Here is a 25245-nt window from a genome sequence, read left to right as displayed (position 1 = left end):
CTGTTCGTTGATAACGTCAGACTATAAATGCACCTTAAAGCAGGGCGTGCGGCTGTGTATGAGCTCACCCACGCTTACAGCCATGCGCCACCATAGCCAAGGTGTATGCCAGAAATTGCGATGCGTGCCAACTTACCCCCTCGCACACCGCGGCTTAATTGTGTTACTGCGAGCTAGCTCTCTTCCCCCCTTTTCCATTTACTCATGCGGAAAAGCGGCATTCGTGAAGCCACTATCTTTCTTGCCTCACCCTCACACACTTTCACTCGTGCCTAAAGCACAAAGTGCGTGGGGCAACGGGCGATAGGTGCGCGGGGCGATGGGCACTTGCCCAGCGCCCCGGCAAGTGCGATGGGATGTTATCGCACTTGGACTTTATATGGAACCTGATGCAGCTCCATTTTGGTGGTCGCTCTTATGCTGCACACGATTTGAGAGGTGCGTTTGCAAGCAGCCGCTTGTAATTCAGTCATTTGGCCATAAGCGTGTGCAGAAGTTTCCATTTATTGTCTCGGCATTCCTTTGCGACAAAAGCAAAATTTTGTTATACAGTCGAACCCACTTATCCATGTTAACCACGTTAATCAACAGGCGTAAGACAGCTGACATAAGGAAGGATAATATGGATAGAATTTAACATGCTCTCAGGAATGGAGGAATCCTAAAAGCAGTGAAGAAGAAACTCGGAATAGGCAAGAATCAGATGTATGCGTTAAGAGACAAAGCCGGCAATATCGTTACTAATATGGATGAGATAGTTCAAGTGGCTGAGTAGTTCTATAGAGATTTTTGCAGTAGCAGTGGCACCCACGACGACAATGGAAGAGGGAATAGTCTAGAGAAATTTGACATCCCCCAAGTAACGCCGGAAGAAGTCAAGGAAGCCTTGGGAGCTATGCAAAGGGGGAAGGCAGCTGGGGAGGATCAGGTAACAGCAGATTTGTTGAAGGATGGTGGGCAGATTGTTCTATAAAAACTGGCTACCCTGTATAAGCAATACCTCATGACCTCGAGCGTACTGGAATCTTGGAAGAATGCTAACATAATCCTAATCCATAAGAAAGGGAACGGCAAAGACTTGAAAAATTATAGACCGATCAGCTTACTGTCTGTTGCCTACAAAGTATTTATTAAGGTAATTGCAAATAGAATCAGAAACACCTTTGACTTCTGTCAACCAAAGGATCAGGCACGATTCCGTAAAGGCTACTCAACAATAGACCATATTCACACTATCAATCAGGTAATAGAGAAATGTGCAGAATATAACCAACCCTCATTTATAGTTTTCATTGATTACGAGAAAGCATTCGATTCAGTCGAAACCTCAGCAGTCATGCAGGCATTAAGGAATCAGGGTGTAGATGAGCTGTATGTAAAAATACTGAAAGGTATCTATAGTGGCTGCACAGCCACCTCAGTCCTCCATAAAGAAAGCAACAAAATCTCAATAAAGAAAGGTGTCAGGCAGGGAGATACGATCTCTCGTATGCTATTCACAGTGTGTTTACAGGAGGTATTCAGAGACCTGGATTGGAAAGAATTGGGGATAAGGGTTAATGGAGAATACCTTAGTAACTTGCGATTTGCTGACGATATTGCCTTGCTTAGTAACTCAGGGGGCCAATTGCAATGCATGCTCACTGACCTGGAGAAGCAAAGCAGAAGGGCGGGTCTAAAAATTTATCTGCAGAAAACTAAAGTAATGTTTAACAGTCTCGGAAGAGAACAGCAATTTACGATAGGTAGCGAGGCAATGGAAGTGGTAAGGGAATACATCTATTTAGGGCAGGTAGTAACCGCGGATCCGGATCATGAGACTGAAATAATCAGAAGAATAAGAATGGGCTGGGGTGCGTTTGGCAGGCATTCTCAGATTATGAGCAGCAGGTTGCCATTATCCCTCAAGAGAAAAGTGTATAACAGCTGTGTCTTACAAGTACTCGCGTACAGGGCAGAAACCTGGAGGTTTATGAAAAGGGTTCTACTTAAATTGAGGAAGAAGAAACGAGCTATGGAAAGAAGAATGTTGGGTGTAACGTTAAGGGATAAGAAAAGAGCAGATTGGGTCAGGGAACAAACGCGAGTTAATGACATCTTAGTTGAAATCAAGAAAAAGAAATGGGCATGGGCAGGGCATGTAATGAGGAGGGAAAATATATGGTGGTCATTAAGGGTTACGGACTGGATTCCAAGGGAAGGGAGGCATAGCAGGGAGCGGCAGAAAGTTAGGTCGGTGGATGAGATTAAGAAGTTTGCAGGGACAACATGGCCACAATTAGTACATGACCAGGGTAGTTGGAGAAGTATGCGAGAGGCCTTTGCCCTGCAGTGGGCGTAACCAGGCTGATGATGGTGATGATGGCAGAGCTGTTGTGAGAAAACTACAATGGAGGGGAGGCCAGTGCCCCTCCCCACCACCTTCCTCCATCCGGATGCTGATTGTGTTCATTCGTTCAACTGCTTCCTGGACACTCCGATCGCGTGTAACAAGCCACGGCTGTCGGCATTAAAGAATGACACTGCCATAACAACTGCAAAGAGGTGTCCTGGGTGACCAGTGATATGCGAATACCGCTGAGGCATCGTATCGATGGCCCCAAAAGGGGCCTTTTAAATATTGCGAGAACACTGCCGCGGCAGACTGTCAGCTTGAGAAATACAGAAGAAACGCTGAGGTGGGATCGCCACAATCATTTCGACATGTACTTCTCACTGGCTTGCAGGAGAAAACCCTACGACCGTCACTCCTTGCATGCTTTACGCGAAGCTTGCCGACACGCTTCTCCAAGGCATCCAAGTGCTCCACGTAGTGCAGCGGGAGGTTCCTCGCGAAGATGAAGCCCCGGCGTGACTGTATCATCTGCCAGGTCTCCTGCGAGGACAACGCTGAGGCAGCCTGCCCTACTATGTCATCGCTATTGTCGTCGCCATAGCTATTTGATGCAAGCCCTTTCGTGGCGATCGCCTCATCGGACAGCCTGCCCTACCGCTTAATCGCTGCCATCGCTATCTGATGCAAGCACAGTCATGACGATCGCCTCAACGGTTAGAAGCACTAAGTTCCACATCTACAGCCATACGCTTCCTTTTCACCGGCAACGTCGTGCATTGCCGATGATCATTAAGCGGATAAGCCATCTTCCGTTTCGGCAGCGAGAAACCACATGGCCAGGAACGGTTTCGACGCAAACAACAAAGACCAACGCGAGCGATGAAGCAGTTTGCAGAACTGCGCTGAATGAGGAGCCAGCGAGCAACATGCGAGCAACCTGTGAGCAGCGCAGTTCGCACGGTCCATTCGTGTTTCGGAAGGTGAGCGGTGTAGAGCTGTGTGCGCAGCCGACCTGTCTGCGCAGCCATTCGTGTTCGGAGGGGGGGAAGGGCGATGGGAGAAAGGCACGCGGAAATTGCTAGAAAATGAGCGCGCGGTGCCTGTTGGAGCAGCGGCCCACTGTGCAGCGGCTCAAAATTAATCATTTTCTTTTTTTCTTTTCAAGCATTTTGCATTGCACTACCGTTCGGCTCGGACACCCTACAGCCAAACTTCATCGTTATAACCGATAATGCAGCATCGGGGCATTGTAGTAAGCAGGTTATTTCACCATGGAAAACATACAAAAGTTGCCGGTGCAGCAGCTTCTCATTGTTGTAACTGATATATTGTTAAATCCTGTATCGTTATAAGTGGGTTTGACTGTATTGAAATTGCATACGAACACACTTCACTATACTGAGGTTCTAAATACATGGTGTTCTATGGACAAGAGGTTATGGAAACTTAGTTATATCGAGAATTTCATTATAATGGAGTTTTTTATATAGAGGTTTAACTTATAACGAAGTGTTTGGATGCACAATTTCAACATAACGAAATCTAATTGCCTCCGCAGAGACATAGCAAGACAATAGAAACTTCCATGGACATACAATGGTCAAATGGTTGAATTACATGCGGCTACTTGCGAATGCACCTCTCAAATTGCGTGACCAAGAACAACTGAAGCAGAACAGCGTCATGTTCCACATAAAGTTCAAGTGTAATAAAATCCTATCGCGCCCCGTGCATTGTATGCTTTAGGTGCGAATGAAACCATACAAGGGTGAGCAGAGAAGAGTGGTGACTTATGCAAAAAAGAGGTGAGGCGTGCAAACAGGACACAAGAGTAGAGAAGTGGACAACACGAACGCCGGCGTTCGTCTTGTCCACTTCTCTACTCTTGCGTCCTGTCTGCACGCCTCACCTCTGTTTTGCATAATGAATCCTTATCAACTAGCTCAGCTTTCTGTCGTTCTAAGTGGTGACTTGATGAGCGACATCTTCCTATGTGAGCAATGGCAAAGGAGGGAGAGGAGTGAGCTCATGGTAACGCGATGAAACGCGGGCGAGGGCTGGGAGGAGTGTAAGGCTGGTTGGTGTGTGTCTCCTTTTCTAGCGCAGCCGTGGCTGCACATGGCTGTCAGAGTGGCTGAGCGCTAATCTGCCGCATGTGCAAAACTGGGTGAGCTGATATGTCATGGCATCGTTACTGTCTACCCCTGTGCATTCATTGCTGGAGGTGTCGTAATCGCAAGTTTCGGAGATGCATTGAAGCGAGAGGCAGACAAAGCATTTGCTGAGCAGCAACGATCATCGCCAACGTGCTCCCGCGCACTAGCACTCTCCCCATCCATGATGGTGCGGAGTTCGAATGATTGGTGGCAGTGCGGATTTCAGTGTGAATTAGCGGGACGCGTTACATATTGCTTTCAATACATTGTTGGACGGACTATGGTGGCTACTTCAAATTATCTGAAACTTCAAACTAACGAGCTTTTACTGTATTTCAGACTTAATAAATGCACCGTCAGGGTTCCCATAGAACTAAGGCATTTGCACAACCTATTTTTTGGGCTAATTTAGGCCCCAAAGCTTGATTTTCCAGACTAAATCGCAAGTTCCGAGCCACACTATAGTCTACTAGATTAGGAGTAGTGGGCCGTGGGAAGGCTCCACAGTGAAGCAGTTTTTCCGGAAATGTACAGGTGGTGCTGCTGCACCTCACCTGGGCACTTCATGCATGCATACGCGTCAGATGTCTTCTCGCCCGGCTGGAAAAACACATTGCATATGCTCTACCGCATTCTCTGATCTACAGAAGAGAGATAAAGAGGGGAAAGAAACCGAGTTGCCTCGTTTTCTTTTCTTGTTCTTTTTTTCTTGCGAGGAAGAAGTTTCATTGATACATGCGAGTCCAAGCACGCGCTGGTGGCACGACTGGCTTATCGAAACCTGCGCTGAAAATAAAACATACAGCGCACACACAGGTTTAGTTCTGCAGTGAGCACTTTATTTAAACATTTAAAAAATGGGCTCCAATCCATGCTGTAAAGGTGGTTGGACAGCGAAGCTTTAAGCGACAACTAGAATGATTACCCATTGTGCCGTAGGTTGAAGTTATTCACGTGGCAACATTCACATGCTCTTTACCTATTCATTACGTTTCGACGGCCCGCGACTTGGCTTGCGCCGCTATTTTGTGCACCTACAAAGAGTGAGCCAGAGAAATTCGCCACGCCTCGTGCGCACGCTGCTCTTCCATTATAGGCACATGTCACAACACAAATTAGTTGCTAGGCGGGTTCATGCACGTATGAAAGTGCAGGTACATCACTGCCAGCCTTGTATACAACAGTAAAGCTGCCATCCCCGCGGCAGCTAACGCAACAATAATATTTACTGGGAAACGTATGCGGGGAGCGCTACGTGCTTTGCATTGCATGTAGGCGTAGGAGAGTCTTATGATCAATTATGCACGGGGTTCAGATGCTTGTTTTGACCTTGTTCTTTACTGAAACGTACGCTGTTCTGTATGTTGTATGCATGATTCCAGAGTATGCATGCATTGTTCGCTTCCCTTTGGTAAGTGCTTGTAGCCTCTGCCTTACGGAGGTATGAGCCACAGATGATGATAGTTTTCTGTCGACGTTACGCTACGAAGAAATCCTGGGATCCTAGCCCATAGACAACTTCGCTGTAAAACAGGATGAAAAGAGTCATGCAGCAACTGTTTTGCTTCTTCCATGGTGTGCGAGGGTAGTTCTTATATTAACATATGCAAACATACATCCGGCAGACATCGTCGTCTTGTGTACTTCTGGAGTTCATGAAGACAGTCTTTTTGATCATGACAGCATGAGACTGACTGATAAAAGAGGCGTGAACATAAGGAGCACCACCTTAGTTGGGAAATTTATGAGCAGCACAGTGCTCTGTCGATTGAGAAACATTCCGTAAGTCAAGCAGCATGGACTGCATGTTGATTGCAGGCTCATTCGTTCGAAGCTCATCAACATGCAAGCAAGGTTTCTTAGACGAGCCACACACTGCCGGTTCTGTGCACCCCTTTTTTGTTGGAGTTCTTTTGTGTGCTGGCACCTTCGACAGGTACTTGGGAACATTGAATGGTTGGTACGGTGTCTAGTGAAAGCGAGGTGAAAACGTGGTATCCGCACTGCTTTTCTATCAAGGACATGAACACAGTCTCGAAATACGTACTTTTCTTCAAACTATAGTTCACACACAGCTCCAGCGGCTTATCAGCACAGTGAATGTTCCGATTCCAAACACAGCACCTTTCGTTGTCCTCAGGAACATTAAACAACTTCAGCATGTTCTTCACGCTGCTATATCCACTTCTGCAACTAGGAGCAAAGCGAACGAGAAGAAAGGGGTTTAACCGAGGGGCCCGATTCTTTATTATTCATATCATGAGAAGCCAACAAACAAAGGCGGCAAGGACAACATAGGGAAATTACTTGTACTTATTATTCAACTAATGATAAATTAATGGCAATGAAAGTGGAGGAAAAAGCAACTTGCCGCGGGTGGGGAACGATCCCACACCTACGCATTAAGCGTGCGATGCGTGCAGGAGCAAAGCAGTAGTTCTTCCGACAACGCTTCATCATTTTACCTCATCGGTTTGAGAAAAAACTGCACACAACATAACAAATGCACGCAAAACACACAGAACAACACAAATACATGGATGAGTGAAGGTGACGGCCAACGCGCGAGTGCAGCGGTGGCATGGTGGGCCCCAGGTGAAAGGCTCAACGGCGCCACCTTGCGGCCGCAATAATTTTCCGTATTTTCTGTTTCACACGCACGCATTGCCCACCCCTCTCCCTAGACCCACTACCCCTACTCTAGCACACTTCAGACCCTTGATGTAGAAATGCATTTGTGTGACGACGTAATTAACCGATCAACTTCGCGGTTAATACCTTGCAATGCTCACCACAACCAACACCACCACTGCTGCTCCTGTTGACGACTAACAACACGTTCATAAAACTGTCTCGATGTAGCTAACTTTTGCTAAAGCAGCCAGTGAAAATGTCTTCAAGTTCACTGATAAGCATGGAAAGCTTCAGTGAAGGGCAGAGAAGACCAGCAAGGTTGCAAGATTTTGTGAACATGGCAGCATTTAAGCACTTTCCATCTGAAGCAGGCAGCAGAAGCTGGTTCATGCATGCACTACACTTTGTTTTCAGTACACTATCATTGCGACAAAGCCTGCCACATAATAAGTCTTGAGTCACTACAATGAATAATGTATGGGTGGTCCAGTAGAGTCAGAGAGCTGCTATCAAGCGAACCTTCGGCGCCTTCAAGATCTCTCTCATCAAGCAACAAGTCCATTGCTGCTTGTACAAACTAGCAGTCTGGTCTCCATCTGTCAAAAGCGAGCTTAGAAATTACTCTTGAACGTTTGATCCAATGACACTCTTGGCAAGATTGTAATAGTTAAGGCAATCAATGGCAATTAATGCCACTTTGTGGAGACGAAGTTTTTCGTGTCAAATATGCATGCAGCTTGGTTAAAGTCGTTCGAACTGCATTGCGTTGCATTTCCCTTGGCATTCGAACTTTAACCCCATTAATTGTATACACGTAGTCCCCCACAATAAAATGCGGTTCAAGGTGCAACTCACACACAGCGCAGTTGGCGTCATTTAAACAAGTCATCATTCTTCGTCTTTCGGGGCTTCAAAAAGAGATAAATTACAACTTTGTTACACATGCACATATCCAGTCATGCAACCTGGTGCATAACAATGGTTTAGATGCTGCTTTTTCAGCCGTTTTACAAGGATAAACAAGCACATGACACGTAAAAAGTCACCCCGGCCATGCCACAAAGTAAACTGAATGAGAAGTGTGGGCGATGACAGCACCGCCGCTACTTTTGCCGCAAGCGCGGATGGAGGCAAGAGGAGCGCGCTTCAGTCGCGCCACTAGAAAGCCTTCTAGTTCACTACAGCCACGCTACCCCACCTTGGAGGCTGCCACGTTGGATATTCTGCTGGCTTGGTCAGGCCTGGCTTTCAATGGCCTGCTTTACAGCCTCCAAGATTCGGAGGCGCGCACTATCTTCTCGTCTCAAAGGCCATGTTCACTCTTCCTTGGCTGACAAACTGCTCCAGGAGATGGCTTTTTTTTTTCAGTCAGCACTATCACAATCACTTCATGTGGAATCTTTTTTTGTTTTGTTTTGTGTTTTTCTGTGTAAAGTTTTGGTCACTATTCTGCACATGGTATGTTCACAGAACAAGCGTGTCTCAGAGACATTGCATCTTTGTGTATGTTTGTGTGCCTTCGTATTTGTGTGCTCAGTGCGACCTTCTGTGCCTTTGTGAGAGCCAAGTAGTACGAAGGAATATGGCTCGTTTCTTTATCTGCATGGCGATCTCCGTTGGCAGAGACTGCCAACATGGCGATGCTCTTGGCAACTGTATGTGGAGAGGACGCCCTGCTTACACAAATCCAAGCAAATCTGATCACCTCCAAGTGTAGAATGACGTGGGGCATTATTACATTTTTTTTTTTCAAGCAGCTCTAAGCCTAATATTTTTTTTTTGCTGAATGAATTTTTAAGACTGTTCCATTTTTCGGACTTGTTTTCGGTCACTGCGAGGTTCGGAAAATCGATCAGTGACTGCATCACGAAATTTCAATAGAACGAAGCAAGTTCCCGATTTTACCAACTTTTTTATATTGAGGTTTAACTGTATAATCATTTCAAAGAGACATCAAATCAAAAAACTACAACCATATTCAGTTAAACTTAACTGAAGTCATGAAGGCCACATGGTGACTGCAATTAAAGCTGAAGGCTACGATGTGTACGCATACGCTGTAGTCTCTCAAGCTCATAGTAATGATAACTGTAACGATGACAAAAAGGAGCAAACAATCGGGCACACCTGAAGACCTCGAGGGGGGCGAGGATGGTGACCATAAGGTCCGAATGGATGACACCAAGCTCCGTTAGGGACACTGACAATGTCCATCCAAAGCGCAGTGCCAGGTCCGTCAAGATGGCAAAGTAGTAGTAGCCCTGAAAAAGTACAAAAGCAGGATGTCTCGCACAGAGCCGTGGTTGCTCAGTTGCTATGGTGTTGGGCTGCTGAGCACGAGGTCGCGGGATCGAATCCCGGCCACGGCGGCCGCATTTCGATGGGGGCGAAATGCGAAAACACCCGTGTGCTTAGATTTAGGTGCACGTTAAAGAACCCCAGGTGGTCAAAATTTCCGGAGTCCTCCACTACGGCGTGCCTCATAATCAGAAAGTGGTTTTAGCACGTAAAACCTCAAGTAATATTATTATTATTAAACAAAGACTACAAAGGAGGATGCAACCATTTCACGCCCAAAATTATTTCAGTACATTATGCAACACACACTGAATCTACACTAAGCAATGTATCCAAAGCCCTTGAGCACGACATCTCGAGTTCACAGTATTGACATGCTCTTAATGAGCCATGACATGGTCAACTCCCACACTGTAGTTTCATACTGCAGTGAAAGGTACAGGTGCCCTTTTGACTAATCCAGAAGTTCCTTATGTCTGCAGGCTACAATTCACCCATAATTTGTGACTGAAATTATGAACTCAATGTTCCACCAACTAGCAGCAATAACTATGCTGATATGCGGTGCAGTATCAAGAACTGTGAAGCACTAGAGTGCCATCAGAAATACACTGCGCACCCCGTTACAATGAGCCACTGACACAGTATGTAAGCAGTTATCATAACACAGTATTGCTGCCAAGTCCTGCCAGAAGCTCAAATGTGCAAGCACTCTCATCTTGAATCATCACTCCACCATCAATCTCAGCAGGATGTTTCCCATCTGTGGGTGGAGCGTGCCGAATATGTCTGATGAAAACGAACCAGGTCATCGTCTTCTTGGGAATCGTCCACGAAGACACGAACAACGAAGACCTCCATAGGAGGCGTCTTAAGGCGATGCTTATAAGGAAATCGGAATTCTTTTTTTTTTCTCTCCTAATGAAGACGTTACAAATTATAAAATGAAATCATCTTGTTTGACTCTGGCCACTCTATACTCGCGGACAGCTTTCTATGGCAATGAAGAGAAGCTACATGGGCAGAGCTTCTGCACATATTATTGCACCAAGCATTAGGGCAATGTTTGACAGCTGCTTTGACTTTTTTTTTTTTTGAAGAGATACAGAATCGTTATAGCTTTCACGTGTGATTGCTTTGCATTTTCCCTGACACAGAAGAAAATGTAGGAAAATAAGTTAAGCTTAACACTCAGTGGTGTATTTTGTCTTAATTTGTTGTAAAAAAAGATATTTACATTTTCTTTTCTCCAGCTTAGGCTAATGCAAATGAGAATGTGGGACATTTTTCAAGAGCGTTCTTGCATGTGTGCACTTTGCCTCCATAACCTTCCCTCCACTGCCATAGAAAGTCGTCTGCGAGTATAGACGAGCGTGTCACTGATGCTTACACGACACTGCTGCCAAAGATGCTTAGTAACCGGGAACGGTTACTAAGCATCTTCTTGTGGTAAGAGTGGCTTTTTTAGTTTTCTAGAAGGAAAATTTACTATTGTGGCTCAAATAAATTTTCTCTTTAATGTTCCCTTCCCCATGCCTTAGGGTTGCTCAGGGTTGAGCTGTTGTGCACATGGGCTGCATCTTGCTCCTTTGCAAGATGAATGTAGCAATACAAGCATTGCTTTTTGATAATTTTTTCACCAGTGAGCTGGTCGCCAACAGATCATGCCAACAGATTGTCCATCCATAGCAATATAGCTGGCGCTCTTTATCCTCAATAGCCAGTCCCATGCTTGCAAGATTGCATGCACAGCCATTGCACCGAGTCAAAACAGTACTACTGTTTGCCACTAGGGTTATTCCACGCGAAACGTCCCGACCCCAAAAACGACCATCGTTGAATTTCCTGAAACAATTTGGGCTAGATGACTTCTGAGCGAATGAGGTTTCGCCAAATTATTTTCGGCGAAAAAAAATGTTTAATCACGTGATCACTTCTTGAAATTTCCGGAAGGAAGCAAAAGTTGGTTGGAGGTAAATTTTTTTCATTCAAATCTGAAAGTAGGTGCAATAACATACTTCATTTCAGAACATTATACTGGCATCCTTCTTTCATACTACGTTATAATTGAATGCATTTTAGAATTTTCCAAATTTATTTGGCTCATTAAAAAAGCAAAAAAAGTTGCTTATTCAGACATTTTTTGCATAAACTGCGTTAATTTTTCAGCTGCAGTAATTTTTCTACCTTTCTGCCTGTTACTATAGTGTATGTTAAAAATAATTCCCATTTATTAAGAGGAGGAAGAAGAAGCCGACTAGTGCGGTCGTGCGAACATCGGCTCCCGCTTCGATCAATGTTTTTGCGCCGAATTTTTGCGCCACCCCTGAGAACCTGGTGTCAATCGACGCGTCATATCACAAGGATTACGTGGATGTCCATTTTTTGCCAGTGGGTCCATTTTTCGCCTCTTTGCAAACTGTTTTCTGCGTGCCACGTAGAAAAGGTGCCAGCCCCCAACTCGCGCTGTAGGCCTAGGCCTCACGCGCATGACGGAGTGTAGGCATGGCCTCTGGCTTAGCTGTTGAAGGCATGGAGATCACCTCGGAGGAAGATATCGGATGGATGACAGCCATCACTCGCCAAAGGAGACGCGCATTAGCCGCTGGCGAGAGATCTGTGGCTATAAAGGATACCAACCATGGCGGGAAAGGTAGTCGCCGCACGGCCACCTCGCAGAACGTGCTTAAGCGCGTCGCTACCGCCTCTAGGATCCCGATGCTACCAAGGGATCATGTCAAGATAATTGTCCGCCCACGTGGTGGCCTCGACGTTAAAAAGTTCAGCCTGGTACATCTCTCCAGAGCGCTGGCCATAGCGGCAGCCTTAGCGCCAGAAGATACGACGGAGGACACGTACTGTCTGAACGGCTGTCAAAACATTTTGGTGGTATCGACTCCGCGGAAACAAAACGCGAGAGCTTACGCCAAGGTACGCAAGATCCATACGAGGGATGGACTCTTCGAAGTGGCGGCCTACACTGCAGCAGGAGAAGATACATGTAAGGGTGTTGTTCGCGGTATCGACCTGGACATTAGCGACACGGAACTGAAAACCCTTTTCGTCAATCACCAAAATCCGAGCCTCGTCGAGGTACGTCGGATCAAGCAAACTACAACGGTGGTGGTACTTTTTGAAGGACAAAGAGTGCCAAACCACATTATTTGTGGTAACGTACTCATGCCCTGTTATCTCTACCGACGACAGGTAGATGTGTGCTACGGCTGTGGTGAAATCGGACATAGATCCGACGTGTGTCGAGATCCGGCAAGTGCTAGAAAGTGTAGGGGCTGTGGAATCACTTCCCCACCTGAAGATGATCATTGTGATCCCAAGTGCGCTATTTGCGGTGGCGCACACCCAACTGGGGACCGAAAATGCAGTCGAAGATTCCAGATGCCTTATATTGTGAGGCAAAGGCGTCGAAGGCACCAACGACAGCAAGCACGCCATACACAGGTGGCCGACGACATTGAAGACAGCGACAATTCCAAATGCAAAGGGGTCATGCAAGAAAATGACGCCAACTTGCGCTCTCGCACGAGAGGACGCTCCAGCTCACGAGGGCGCTCCCACTCCAGGGGGTGTTCTCGATCCAGAGGACAACCCAGCACTGGAGAATCTTCTGGTGTCGACCCGCAACCCTGAGGACCTGGGGCAAGATCGAGGTCCCGTTCACAGTCGACCCCAAGAGCAACCTGGGCCTCCAACGCTCCCAACAAAGAATTGGGCTATGGTCATCACAGCGTCAAATGTACTAATTTAGCAACCACGGCGAGTGAATTAAAATTTGCTCTTATTACAGATGCTAACTTCCCCACGAGAACTGGTACCTCCACTACCAGAGATACAACCCCGGATCTAACATTCCTTCGGGGAATTGAAGGCTCATGGGGCAATCTGCAGGAGAATTTAGGAAGTGATCATAGCATAATTGAAGTCATCTTACAGACGCAACCACCGCCACTAAGGAAATATGAGTACGTGGACTGGGATCTCTTTCGTAAGCTGCGTAAGGAAACCAGCATAGATGACGAATCTTATGAGGCGCTTTTAGATCAACTAAAGGCAACGATTAAGAAAGCTACTAAAGCAGTCTCAGCAGAAATCGAAGTCCCAAAAATGGACTCCAAACTAGCTCACATGCTGGAAGCGAAAAATTCCCTTCTAACCAGATGGAAGAGTCACAGACTCAATAGAAGACTTAGAGCCAAGATCGCCCAAGTTAATCATGATATCGAACCATACGCGGCTCAACTTTCTAAAGCTACTACTAAACAACTACTAAAGCAGTCTCAGCAGAAATCGAAGTCCTAAAAATGGACTCCAAGCTAGCTCACATGCTGGAAGCGAAAAATTCCCTTCTAACCAGATGGAAGAGTCAGAGACTCAATAGAAGACTTCGAGCCAAGATCGCCCAAGTTAATCGTGATATCGAACCATACGCGGCTCAACTTTCACGTTAACAATGGGACGAAACTTGCTCAGAAACAGACGGCAGATTGCGCAGAGGAGGCAAATGGAATCTATTGAAGAGCCTACTTAATGACAAGCTCTCCAGAGGTACTACAAACCTCACCATAAACAGACTCGTCAATAAACAGATAACTAAAGGGCGGACAGCAAGAGAGGTCGCAAACGACCTCGCACACATGTACCTGTCACTTAAAAATGAATATGAAAACGAAGAAGCAATAAGCGAACCTTACTCCGGAATATCGCAACCGGACTTGGACAGTGACTTCACTGCAGCTGAGATAAGGCATGTACTTTTTAATTTAAATGGGAGATCTGCCCCGAGTCTGGATGGCATCACAAATAAACTTTTGCGAAACCTGGACAATGATGCCATAGACATAATCACGGTCAAAATTAATAGGCACTGGAGATCCGGCACTGTCCCACCGGAATGGAGGGAGGCCAAGGTGACGTTTATACCGAAACCTGGCAAACCACTAACAAAGGAGAACCTCAGGCCCATATCACTTACATCCTGTATTGGCAAAGTAGCCGAACATGCTATTCACAACAGGATAATAGAACACATAGAAAACCAGGAGCTTTTCAGGCACAATCTCATAGGCTTTCGGAAGGCATTATCTACACAGGACGCTATGCTCATGATCAAACGGGCTAATATTGGCGACCCTAGCAGGGACGTAAAGGGCCTCCTGGGTCTGGATCTTATCAAAGCATTTGATACGGCTTCACATAAACATATCCTACATGAAATCTCAACCTTGAACCTGGGAAGCAATTTTTACCATTATGTGAGGTCCTTTCTAGCTAATCAGACAGCTCGGGTCAAACTCGGGATAGTCACAGGCGGTCCATACAATTTAGGCAACAACGGCACACCACAAGGTTCAGTATTGTCCCCACTCCTCTTTAACATTGCCATGCACAGGCTCTCGAAGGAATTGTCTAAAATATCGGGCTTGGGGCACGTCATATACGCTGACGATATCACACTGTGGGTCCCAAGGGGGTCACTCACAGCACTAGAGCAGACACTACAGGCAGCGGTATACACCACAGAATCTTTCCTTAAGGGCACCGGACTCAGGCTATCCCCTAGTAAATCTTAGCTGCAGCTCTTTAGACAGGGGAGACAAAGTGGTAGAAACCTTACGCCTTTAGAAACTCTGCCAATTAAAATCACTGACAACACAGGACGGGTCATACCCAGAGTAGAGAAAATTAAAATTTTGGGTCTTCTCATTGACGCAAGGAGCTGTAATGCTACGGCCCTGAACCGTCTCACAGGTCAGGCCAGCAGTACTTTGAAGCTCCTGGGCAGGGTCTCAAATCGAAATGCAGGCCTCAAGGAGGACAATCTCATCAGAGCATATCATGCATTTTTCATCAGTCATGTGACGTACATTGCATCATACCTAAACTGGGGGAAAGGAGAGAAGGCTAAGCTAAACACACTTATACGCTCCGGACTCAAAAGGGCTCTGGGACTCCCGCACGGAACAAGCACCGAACTCCTCAACAAGTTAGGACTTCATAACACTATAGATGAGCTCATTGAGGCACATTCGATGTCACAAATTGCAAGACTCTCAAACACTAAGCCAGGGTGTAAAATTCTAGATGAAGTCGGAATACTGCCTCGAGGAGGAGACGTCTCCAAGTTCAAAATACTTAAGGAGGTGGAGACACAATTAGTTGTAGACGCCATACCTAGAAATATTCATCCTGTCCACAACAATGATGATGATGATGTGTGGTTTTTTGTGGCGCAAGGGCCAGGTTTGGCCAAAGAGCGCCATGACAAGTGTTAATGTTGACGGTGTATTATGAAGATGTGACATGGCTGTAGAGTGGCCTAAAAATATTCGCTGTAAAGTGCGTAAAATCTACGTACTATAAAATTATGGCGATGACTAATGAATACTATGAACATTAAAATCCATCGTACAAGAATGATGCAAAATATAAAATGTATAAGATGGTAACATTACTTGGAGCACTGCTGCCTCGCCAGAGCCCTTGAAAACAAGGGTCTAGAGGCATGTGCTATACCAAGGAGCTATCACAGCGGCGTCCTCTGAAGAGAGGACCCGCTATGAACATGTAGGGCTAAAAACATGCAAGACAACATCTTTCAGAAAACTCAGGACTGAGTTGGTGTCAAATAATGGTTCTTGGCCGAGTAACATAACAGGATGAAGGGGGATGCGCTGCCGGTAGGCTAAGGGAAAATGTTTCTTTCTTTCATATTCGGCTTCCCGACACTCCAGGAGGACGTGGAGGACGGTCAGCCTCTCCCCGCATCTACCGCAGGTTGGAGGATCATTTTCAGTGAGTAAATAGTTATGCGTGCCAAATGTGTGTCCTATTCTCAGACGACAGAATAGGACATCTGTTCGGCGTGATTTTGTTACAGAGGGCCAGAATCCTAACTGTGGCTTGATCACGTGGAGCTTATTATTTGTTTCCGCGTCCCATAGGCGTTGCCAGTGGTTGCGTAGTTTCCTCCGTAAGAAGGGCTTCAGATCCGTGACAGGAACTGCAGCGGTGGGATTAGCAGAATGCCATGCAACTGACGTGGCCATCTGATCCGCCAGAACATTACCTTCGATGGCCCTATGACCTGGCACCCAGCATATAATCACATGTTGGTTAGATACATATGCTTTGCATAAGACGGAATAGAGTTCATTTATAACAGGATTTTCGTGCTTACAGAACGATATCAAAGCCTTCACTACACTTAGGGAGTCCGTATATATGACTGATTTTTCGAGTTTTGATTTCTTTACATGCTTCACAGTCGACAATATTGCGTAGGCCTCAGCCGTGAAGATACTAGTTTCCGGATGCAGTACGCCGGATTCCGAGAAGGATGGACCGACGGCTGCATAGGACACCCCATCGTGTGACTTCGATGCGTCTGTGTAGAACTCCGTGCAGGAGTGTTTGTGCTGGAGTTCCCGGAAATGCATTTGGATTTCAATGTCTGAAGCGTGTTTTGTAACTTGCATAAAAGATATATCGCATTGTATGAGCTGCCACTCCCAAGGAGGTAGCAGCTTGGCTGGTTGCATTAGGCGGAGCTCGAGGAGTGGGACATGCATTTGATCACTAAGCTCCCTCACACGCAGCGAGAAAGGCTGTCTAATGGAGGGACGTTTATGAAAGAGTGTAGCATATGTCATGTCATTTATGGTATTAAAACACGGATGTTGAGGGTTAGAGTGGACTTTCAGAAAATATGATTGGCTTATGTATGTTCTCTGCAGATGAAGTGACCACTCATTTGATTCTGCATATAAACTTTCAATGGGACTTGTTCTGAAAGCTCCAGTGGCTAGTCGGATTCCTAGATGGTGGACCGGATCTAGCATCTTTAGCGCGCTCGGGGCTGCAGAATGATAGATCACGGCACCGTAGTCCAACCGTGATCGTATGAGGCTCTTGTAAAGATTCATTAAACATTTCCTGTCGCTGCCCCATGTTGTGTGGGATAACACTTTAAGTAAGTTCATTGTTTTTAAGCATTTAACCTTGAGGTACTTTATGTGTGGAATAAACGTTAATTTCGAATCAAGAATGACGCCTAAAAACTTGTGTTCTTTGTTCACAGGAATTCGCTGGCCGTACATTTCGATACTGGGTTCTGCAGTGAGCTCTCTCTTTCTTGTGAAAAGCACACAAGAACTTTTGTTGGGGTTAACTTTAAATCCGTTTTCTTCTGCCCATTTGGACACTTTGTTCAAGCCCTGTTGAACTTGCCTCTCACATACAGTAAGGTTGCAGGATTTGAAACCCATCTGTATGTCGTCCACGTAAACAGAATAAAGAATGGCTGGCGGTAATGAAGCACGAAGGGTATTCATTTTCACGATGAAGAGCGTGCAGCTAAGTACACCTCCTTGAGGTACACCAGTTTCCTGTATGAAAGGTCGCGACAATACATTGCCGACTTTCACGCGGAATGTACGGTTGGACAAATAGCTTTCTATTAGGATGAGCATATTGCCACGGATGCCAATTCCCGACAAGTCTCTCAAGATACCATAGCGCCACGTAGTGTCGTACGCCTTCTCCATATCGAGGAATACGGATAGGAAATATTGTTTATGTAGAAAGGCGTCGCGAATGTTTCCCTCAATGCGCACAAGGTGATCGGTTGTGGACCTCCCTTCTCTGAAGCCACACTGAAAAGGATCGAGGATATTGTTAAGTTCAAGAAAATGGACAAGTCTGCGGTTAACCATTTTTTCAAAAACCTTACAAAGACAATTTGTAAGAGCTATCGGACGGTAGCTTGCCGCCAGGGAAGGGTCTTTACCCTGCTTAAGAACAGGGACCACAATCGCTTCTTTCCATGCGGATGGGAGGCATCCCGTAGCCCAAATAGCGTTGAAAAGCGTGAGTAGTGTAAGTTTGGTGTCAGTGTGTAAATTTCTGATCATTTCGTACATGACTCTATCAGGTCCCGGTGCAGAGCTTTTGCATGTGGTCAAAGCAGCTCTCAACTCTGCAATACTGAACGGCCGGTTATAAGGTTCATTCTGTCTGGATTTTTGTATTATTGGCTTACATTCTTCTATTCGTTTGTATTTCAAAAATGATTGCGAATAGTGGTTTGAACTCGACACGCTCTCAAAGTGTTCTCCTAGTGTGTCTGCCTGATCTTTCAGTGTTTCACCTTGTGTGTTCACCAAAGGAAGTGAATATGTTTGTCGCCCTTTTATCCTATTAACCCTGTTCCAGACTTTGGCCTCATCTGTATAGGAGTTGATACCAGATAAAAACTTCTGCCAACTCTCTCTTCTGGCTTGTCGGCGGGTTCGCCTGCCTTGGGATTTAACTTTTTTAAAATTGATAAGATTCTCCGCAGTGGGGGAGGCGCGTAGCATCCCCCACGCTTTGTTTTGTTTCTTACGAGCGGTCCTACAATCGTCGTTCCACCACGGGACACGCCGTTTGCATGCCAATCCATTTACTTGTGATATACATTTAGTTGCGGCATCTATTATGAAAGCTGTAAAATATTCCACGGCAGCATCAATTCCTAACGAGGACATGTCATCCCATGACATACTAGTTAAGTTTCGGAATTTCTCCCAATCAGCTGTCTCAGTCTTCCACCTAGGACCCTGTGGTGGATATTCGTCTTCTTTAAGTGTTCTTAATAGTACGGGGAAGTGGTCGCTTCCGTAAGGATCGTTCGTAACTTCCCATTCTAGTTCAGGCAGTAAGGACGGAGAAACTATGCTCAGATCAATTGAAGAAAAGGTATTGTTTGCAAGACAGTAATATGTGGGTTTCTTCTTATTCAGAAGGCACGCACCAGAAGAGAAAAGGAACTGTTCAACAAGACGACCTCGCGCATCTATACGAGAGTCGCCCCACAGAGAGCTGTGCGCATTGAAATCGCCAAGAACAACGTAAGGTTCTGGCAATTGGTCAATAAAGGATTGGAATTCATGCTTCGTTAATTTGTAATGTGGGGGTATGTAAAGAGAGCTAATGGTGATGAGTTTGTTTAGGAGTACAGCTCGAACCGCCACTGCTTCGAGAGGTGTTTGTAGCTGTAAAAGTTGACATGCAATGCTCTTATGGATAACAATGGCAACACCGCCCGATGATGCGACAGCACCATCGCGATCTTTGCGAAAAGATATATACTGTCGGAGAAAGTTTGTGTGTTTGGGTTTTAAGTTTGTTTCTTGTAAACACAGCACTTTGGGATTGTGTTTGTGGATTAGTTCTTGAACATCATCAAGGTTTCTAAGGAGACCTCTGACGTTCCACTGAATTATCTGTGTATCCATATTGGAGGTCAATAAGTGCTGTGTGTACAGAAACAGAAGTAGTGATTATGAAAATTACAGAAATTAAATTACAGAGCCCTTTCGAGGCCCTGTAACGGGAGTTTTGTTCTTTCTGGAGCGTTCGAGGGAGCCTCGCCGCTCCTTAGGCGCTTCGTGCGCCTTGAGGATAGGTGTTGTGTCCATTGCCTCTAGTGAGGCTCCGGACACGTGCTCTTGCGAGCGAGAAGTTTTCAGAGGGAGTCCCGCCTTGGAGGGCAAGACCCCTGCGCCCACCACCCCGGAGGTCGGTGGGGCTCCCTGAGGGATTTGGCTGCGCCGGCTGTTGCCAGCGCTGGAAGGGGCCGGGGAGGTTGGGGCAGCCTCGGCTGCGCCCACCTTCGGGGTCGATGGTCCCTTCTGCTCGGTTGGCGGAGCAGCGCTAGCTGCAACCACCGTGGGGGCAGATGGCGTAACTGCCGACTCACTGCGTGTGGGTCGGACAGCCGCCGGAGGCCGTTGTGGCGCTGCCCCCTGACGCGCCACTTCAGCAAAGCTTTTCTTTGGCAGGTATGCTACCCGCCTGCGTGCCTCTTTGAACGATATATTTTCCTTAACTTTGATTGTAACTATTTCTTTTTCTTTTTTCCATGATGGACAGGACCGCGAGTACGCGGCGTGTTCCCCATCACAGTTCACGCAGTGTGGAGCATTGTCGCAATTTTCAGATAGGTGTTCTTGGGCACTACATTTCGCGCAAGTCTGGCGGCCTCGGCAGTTCTGTGAACTGTGGCCAAATCTTTGACACTTAAAGCATCGGAGAGGATTTGGGATGTACGGTCTGACTCGGATCTTTATGTAGCCAGCCTCAATGGTCTCAGGTAGCATACTTGATGCAAAAGTAAGTATTAAGTGCTTTGTGTCAATCTCCTTGCCATCGCGCCTGATCTTTATTCTCTTGACATTGGTCACATTCTGATCGCTCCAGCCCTCCAGTAGTTCAGCTTCACTCAGTTCCATGAGATCGGCATCGGAAACGACTCCGCGGGTGGTGTTCATTGTGCGGTGCGGTGTGACCGTCACTGGAAGATTCCCAAAGGATACTAGATTAGAGAGTTTCTCGTACTGTGTCTTATCACGCAGTTCTAAGAGGAGGTCACCACTTGCCAATTTAGAGACTTTATAACCTGAGCCAAAAGCTTCACTAAGTGTCTTTGCAACAAGAAAAGGTGAGATCATTCTCGCTGCCTTTTCTTTTTTCTCTGAATGTACTACATGAAATCTTGGAAAATTCTCATTATTTCGGCCAAAAAACTTGAAAACTTCTTCGGTGCGCCCTCGTTTGTGAGGGCGATCAGGAAGTGTTGGAAAAGAACTTGCCATAGATATGTTTGAAAATTCGGCAGCGCCGCCAGCCACCCACCATGGAGCCCAACAAGGGGACGCTGCAGGACCGTGAAAAGACGGCCTGCATGCGCCAGCTGTACGACACTACTATAACCAAATCTGTTATAACCAAGGTTGGCTATCCCACACAAGGTTAACCCTTGCCGCCGAGGAGAATGAAGTAAATGGAAGAGAGGAGAAGACAGGAAAGGTCAAAAAGTAAGAGATAAAGACGAAGATTCGAGAGGAAGAGATAGGAAAAGGCGACTGCCGATTTCCCCCGGGTGGGTCAGTCCGGGGGTGCCGTCTACGTGAAGCAGAGGCCAAAGAGGTGTGTTGCCTCCGCCGGGGGGCCTTAAAGGTCCGAGCACCCGGCATTGGCTCAACCCCCAGGATCCCCTTTTCCCCGGACACGGCTAAGCCGCGCACGGCTACACGCGGGAGGGTCCAACCCTCGTGTGCTCGGGTCCGTGGTGTCGCAACACACCAAACGCCTGCTTACGCAGACGCCCCTGCGGGGTGTCCACAACAAGGGCAGAAGGGACGCCAGGGCCAAATGCATTCTGGGTAAACTGCACCAACAACACAGCTCAGCTCTTTTTGTCGATGCAACTAGTTATGGATCAGGCAACCGCTACGCTATTGCCGTGGTCGACGAAAGCGGTAAATTAATAAGCGCCGCGTCACTAAGAACGAGCTCCATTCATTCCACTGAAGAAGCAAGCATAGCACTTGCAATTTCAATAAGGAGAGGCTCCACAATTTTCTCCGATTCCCGTACAGCTGTTAGGAATTACTCAGCCGGCTTCGTCTCAGTGGAAGCACACAAGTTACTTATACACAGTATTAATACTCATAATTACGACCAACTGGATAGCTCACACCTAGTCTGGTTTCCGACGCATCAGGGCCACTCGGTCAGCCCCAATGGCTGCAATCCTAACGAGCAAGCTCACTCTGCTGTGCGAGATCTCACATGCCGCACATCAGATCAGGAACTGCTCCAGGATGACTGCAGCTCCTACAAAGACCCACTTACTACTTTTCACGAGATCACCTCACACTATAGCGACGGCAGGAGGTTTCCCCCCCATCAGAAGCTCAACCGAGCTCAGGCAGTCAACTTAAGAATGATTCATACTAAATCTTATCCCACACCTTTTGTGCTTAACAAAATTGACCAGGATTTTGCCGCGGAATGTAAAAGTTGTGGACACACTCCGTGTCTATTTGATCATATGTTCTGGCTGTGCCCCAACCAAAGGGCTTCGGATCTCAACAGTGAGGAGGACTGGAGTTGGCGCATATCCAGCGATGTCCTCCAAGATCAACTCCTGGCCGTCCGGAGAGCTCACGACATCGGGAAAGCCTTTAGCCTATCGGTGCCTACATGGGCGGAGCCACCGACTTAGCCTGGGGTCTTGTGCCCTCGGACCCTAGTTTCTCTGGACTAAAATAAAGTTTTTGCCATGCCATGCCATTTGTTAAGAAATATATATTTTTAGAAAAATACCTCCAAAGTTGGAAAAAAATGACTTTACTGTGAGATTCAGGCCACATTTAAGCATTAAGGCCCTCCAGAAAAAGATATGTCGATAGCTCAATATACGCACCGCCCTCTTAACTTGCGATATAAAAATTTTTATTCGAGTAAATTTTGTTTGAAGTGAGAAATTTTTTTAAAAGTCAGCAACCCATGTCATCAGTAGGCATTGCTGAGCTGTCTTCACTGCACGATGCGCACAAGCCACCAGAGTTTTTGGGCTCACATATGCACTCCAGCTCTTTGCCGAATGAATGTTGACTGTGTCAGCTATGTCGCTTGACGTCAGTCTAAACAGATCGTAAATGGCCTGTTTTCGTCAGTTCCCCACTTGTCATTTTTGTCGCTCGGGCCTGTCAGGTTGGCAAACACAGCATTGATGTTGGTGTCTTGCAATAGCTGTTAACGGCTAACTTTGCCTCCTGCTCGGTGCAGAGGCAGAGTGGGAGGCAACATGGCCGCTTCTTTACTGCTGTTCCGTACCAAAATGAAGACAGCTGCTGACCGGGCCACAGACACTCACAGCGGGAGATTAAAGCCTGATTCAACTTGTCGGTTGCCTTCCATTTTTTCATTCACTCATGTTGAACTCTTCAACACATGAACCTTTACAGGCAAATTAAAGACTCTATAGTATTCATGCCCGCTTCTTTACTTCAACTTCTTCAGTAAAGTCAAACCCGGGTATATCAAACTCGCAAAAAAACACCTATCAGTTCGATATAGCGCACAATTCGATATAAGCCTGCTAAATATTTGGATGTCAAAAAGCACATACCATTTATAAGATCACTTTATTGATGAAACTAGCTAATTTTAGCATGAAATAGTCCTGCATTTTTTTCTGCTTGGGCAATTTCTCTGTCTGCGACGCACGCACTTCTCCACATTGTCTAAGGAGTCGGAGCAGCTGAGGCCGCAACCTTCCGCATTCCCACAGAAGCACCGGACTAGTGCGAGCACACCAATCACTTCGGAGGATGTGGGCAAAGGACCGTCGCTGCTTTCCTCATTATGCCCACTTTCACTTGTGCTCGGTACGATGTCGGCAATGTAGTCTTCGTTTTCGGGCTCTCCCGTGGTCGCGACGCCATCATTTGTACTCACAAACTCCTCCACCGTTGATCCATCAACAGCTTCCGGAAATTCTGACAGCTCGCTCCAAACTTCGGCAACACTAGCAATGGCTTCGTCGCACTCATCAGAATTTACAGTCATCACCGAGCACACGGACACTGGCACGGATGAAGCAATTTCGGATGAAGCACTTGTACACGGCCGTGCGTATGCGACGGGCACCATGGGCATCAGGTCGCGAGTTGGGCCGCTTTAGTCTTAATCTCCCCCTTATTCTTCAAGATCATGCTGAGAGTGCTCCTCAGAATCTTGCACACTGCAGGGACATCCGCCTTCTCACCGCGTTCGACCTGATTTATGATTTCGAGCTTCACAACGAAAGGCAAATTCTGCCGCGTCATCACGGCAACACTGCGGGAGAAGGCCCACAACGCGCACACACAATGAGAGTGATGTGGTTCTTGTGGGGGGAAAGGAGGAAATGCTGGCACTATTTTCTGCAACCTTTGCAGGAGCACGGCTTAGTGCCAGCCACAATGAACCAGAAAAGCAGCGAGACAACTTGCACTTTCGCCATCTTGCACGACGAGGGCACAAGAGTCTCCGAATGGCTGTCAGAGCAAGCGCTGCGGGCAGGCCAGGATCATTTTTTGCAGGGGGGTATCGACGGATCATCCGAGGCAGCGCGGTCACGGTAGAGAGAGCAGTTGGATGGAGCCGCGCCGCCAGGTTTTTCCGCCACCGCGAGGGAAAGCCAACTTCTGGGGGCACTTTTCCGCTGCTTGACGTTCAATATATCGGGAGTCGCTGCTATTTTTGTTCGAGGTAAGCATAAATTTTGCTTTCTATACTCATTGTAACTATACCGTGTCCAGAAATCGTTCGATATAGAATAGTTCTATGTAAACGGGTTCGATATAGTTGGGTTCAACTGTATGTGAGTATGAGGTGATAGCAACCTGAAGAGTTGAAACTGTCACTGGTTTGAAGTGGTGGACTAATTGCGTTCCTTTAACAGTGGTTACTGTGCTGAATCTCAAATCAAGCTCTGTTCTTTTTCCTTGTATTTTGGAATTTGGTACCCAGATTACTGTAATTCCCTTGATATTGCTTTTGCCAAGTCAAACATCCTCTGGTGATTGAATCTGGCTGTGATATGGCCGCTGCGAGCTTGCTCTTGCTGCCAGACGTTTTAGTGTGCCACCAACGCCATTGCATGCACTTATGCTGTGTGAAGTGGCGAAGAAATTCCATTCTGTCGATAGATTAAAGTCGTCTTCATGGTAGCAAAGATTCAAAAAGTTCTTTTTGTTCTTAATATAAGCATGTGTACGCAGGCTACATGCAAGCGTAGTGCTTCACAAAGTCGCAGTGCAATACAAAGTTAAGCATGAATGGTACACAAAATTCACAAGTTCTAAGTATTGCCAAGAACAAACATTAATTGGTGAAGTTCTCACAGGCGTTGTAGAAGTCATGGGGTGCGACAGTGCTAAACGTAGTGTCACAAGTTAGCGGCTGGGTGCAATTAAATTTCTTAAATCGTGT

The 25245-nt window shown here is 46.6% G+C and overlaps 1 protein-coding gene across 6 annotated transcripts in view; it reads right to left on the bottom strand.

Moving 5' to 3' along the window:
• Positions 1 to 25245, bottom strand: part of LOC139052726 (solute carrier family 53 member 1) — a 376292-nt gene that overhangs the window by 77622 nt on the left and 273425 nt on the right. For all 6 annotated transcript variants that reach the window (XR_011510032.1, XM_070529770.1, XM_070529769.1 and 3 more), the window contains exon 12: positions 9253 to 9386. Coding sequence is in view for 5 of the 6 variants with exons in the window: in XM_070529770.1 (XP_070385871.1) it covers positions 9253 to 9386 (134 nt within the window). In the remaining variant the exon portion in view is untranslated. The remainder of the gene's footprint in view (positions 1 to 9252; positions 9387 to 25245) is intronic.

The sequence above is a fragment of the Dermacentor albipictus genome, unplaced genomic scaffold (genome assembly GCF_038994185.2).
Source record: "Dermacentor albipictus isolate Rhodes 1998 colony unplaced genomic scaffold, USDA_Dalb.pri_finalv2 scaffold_30, whole genome shotgun sequence".
NCBI lineage: Eukaryota > Metazoa > Arthropoda > Arachnida > Ixodida > Ixodidae > Dermacentor > Dermacentor albipictus.
The sequence above is the reverse complement of the archived record's forward strand: the minus strand, read 5'-3'. Positions and strand labels throughout refer to the sequence as shown.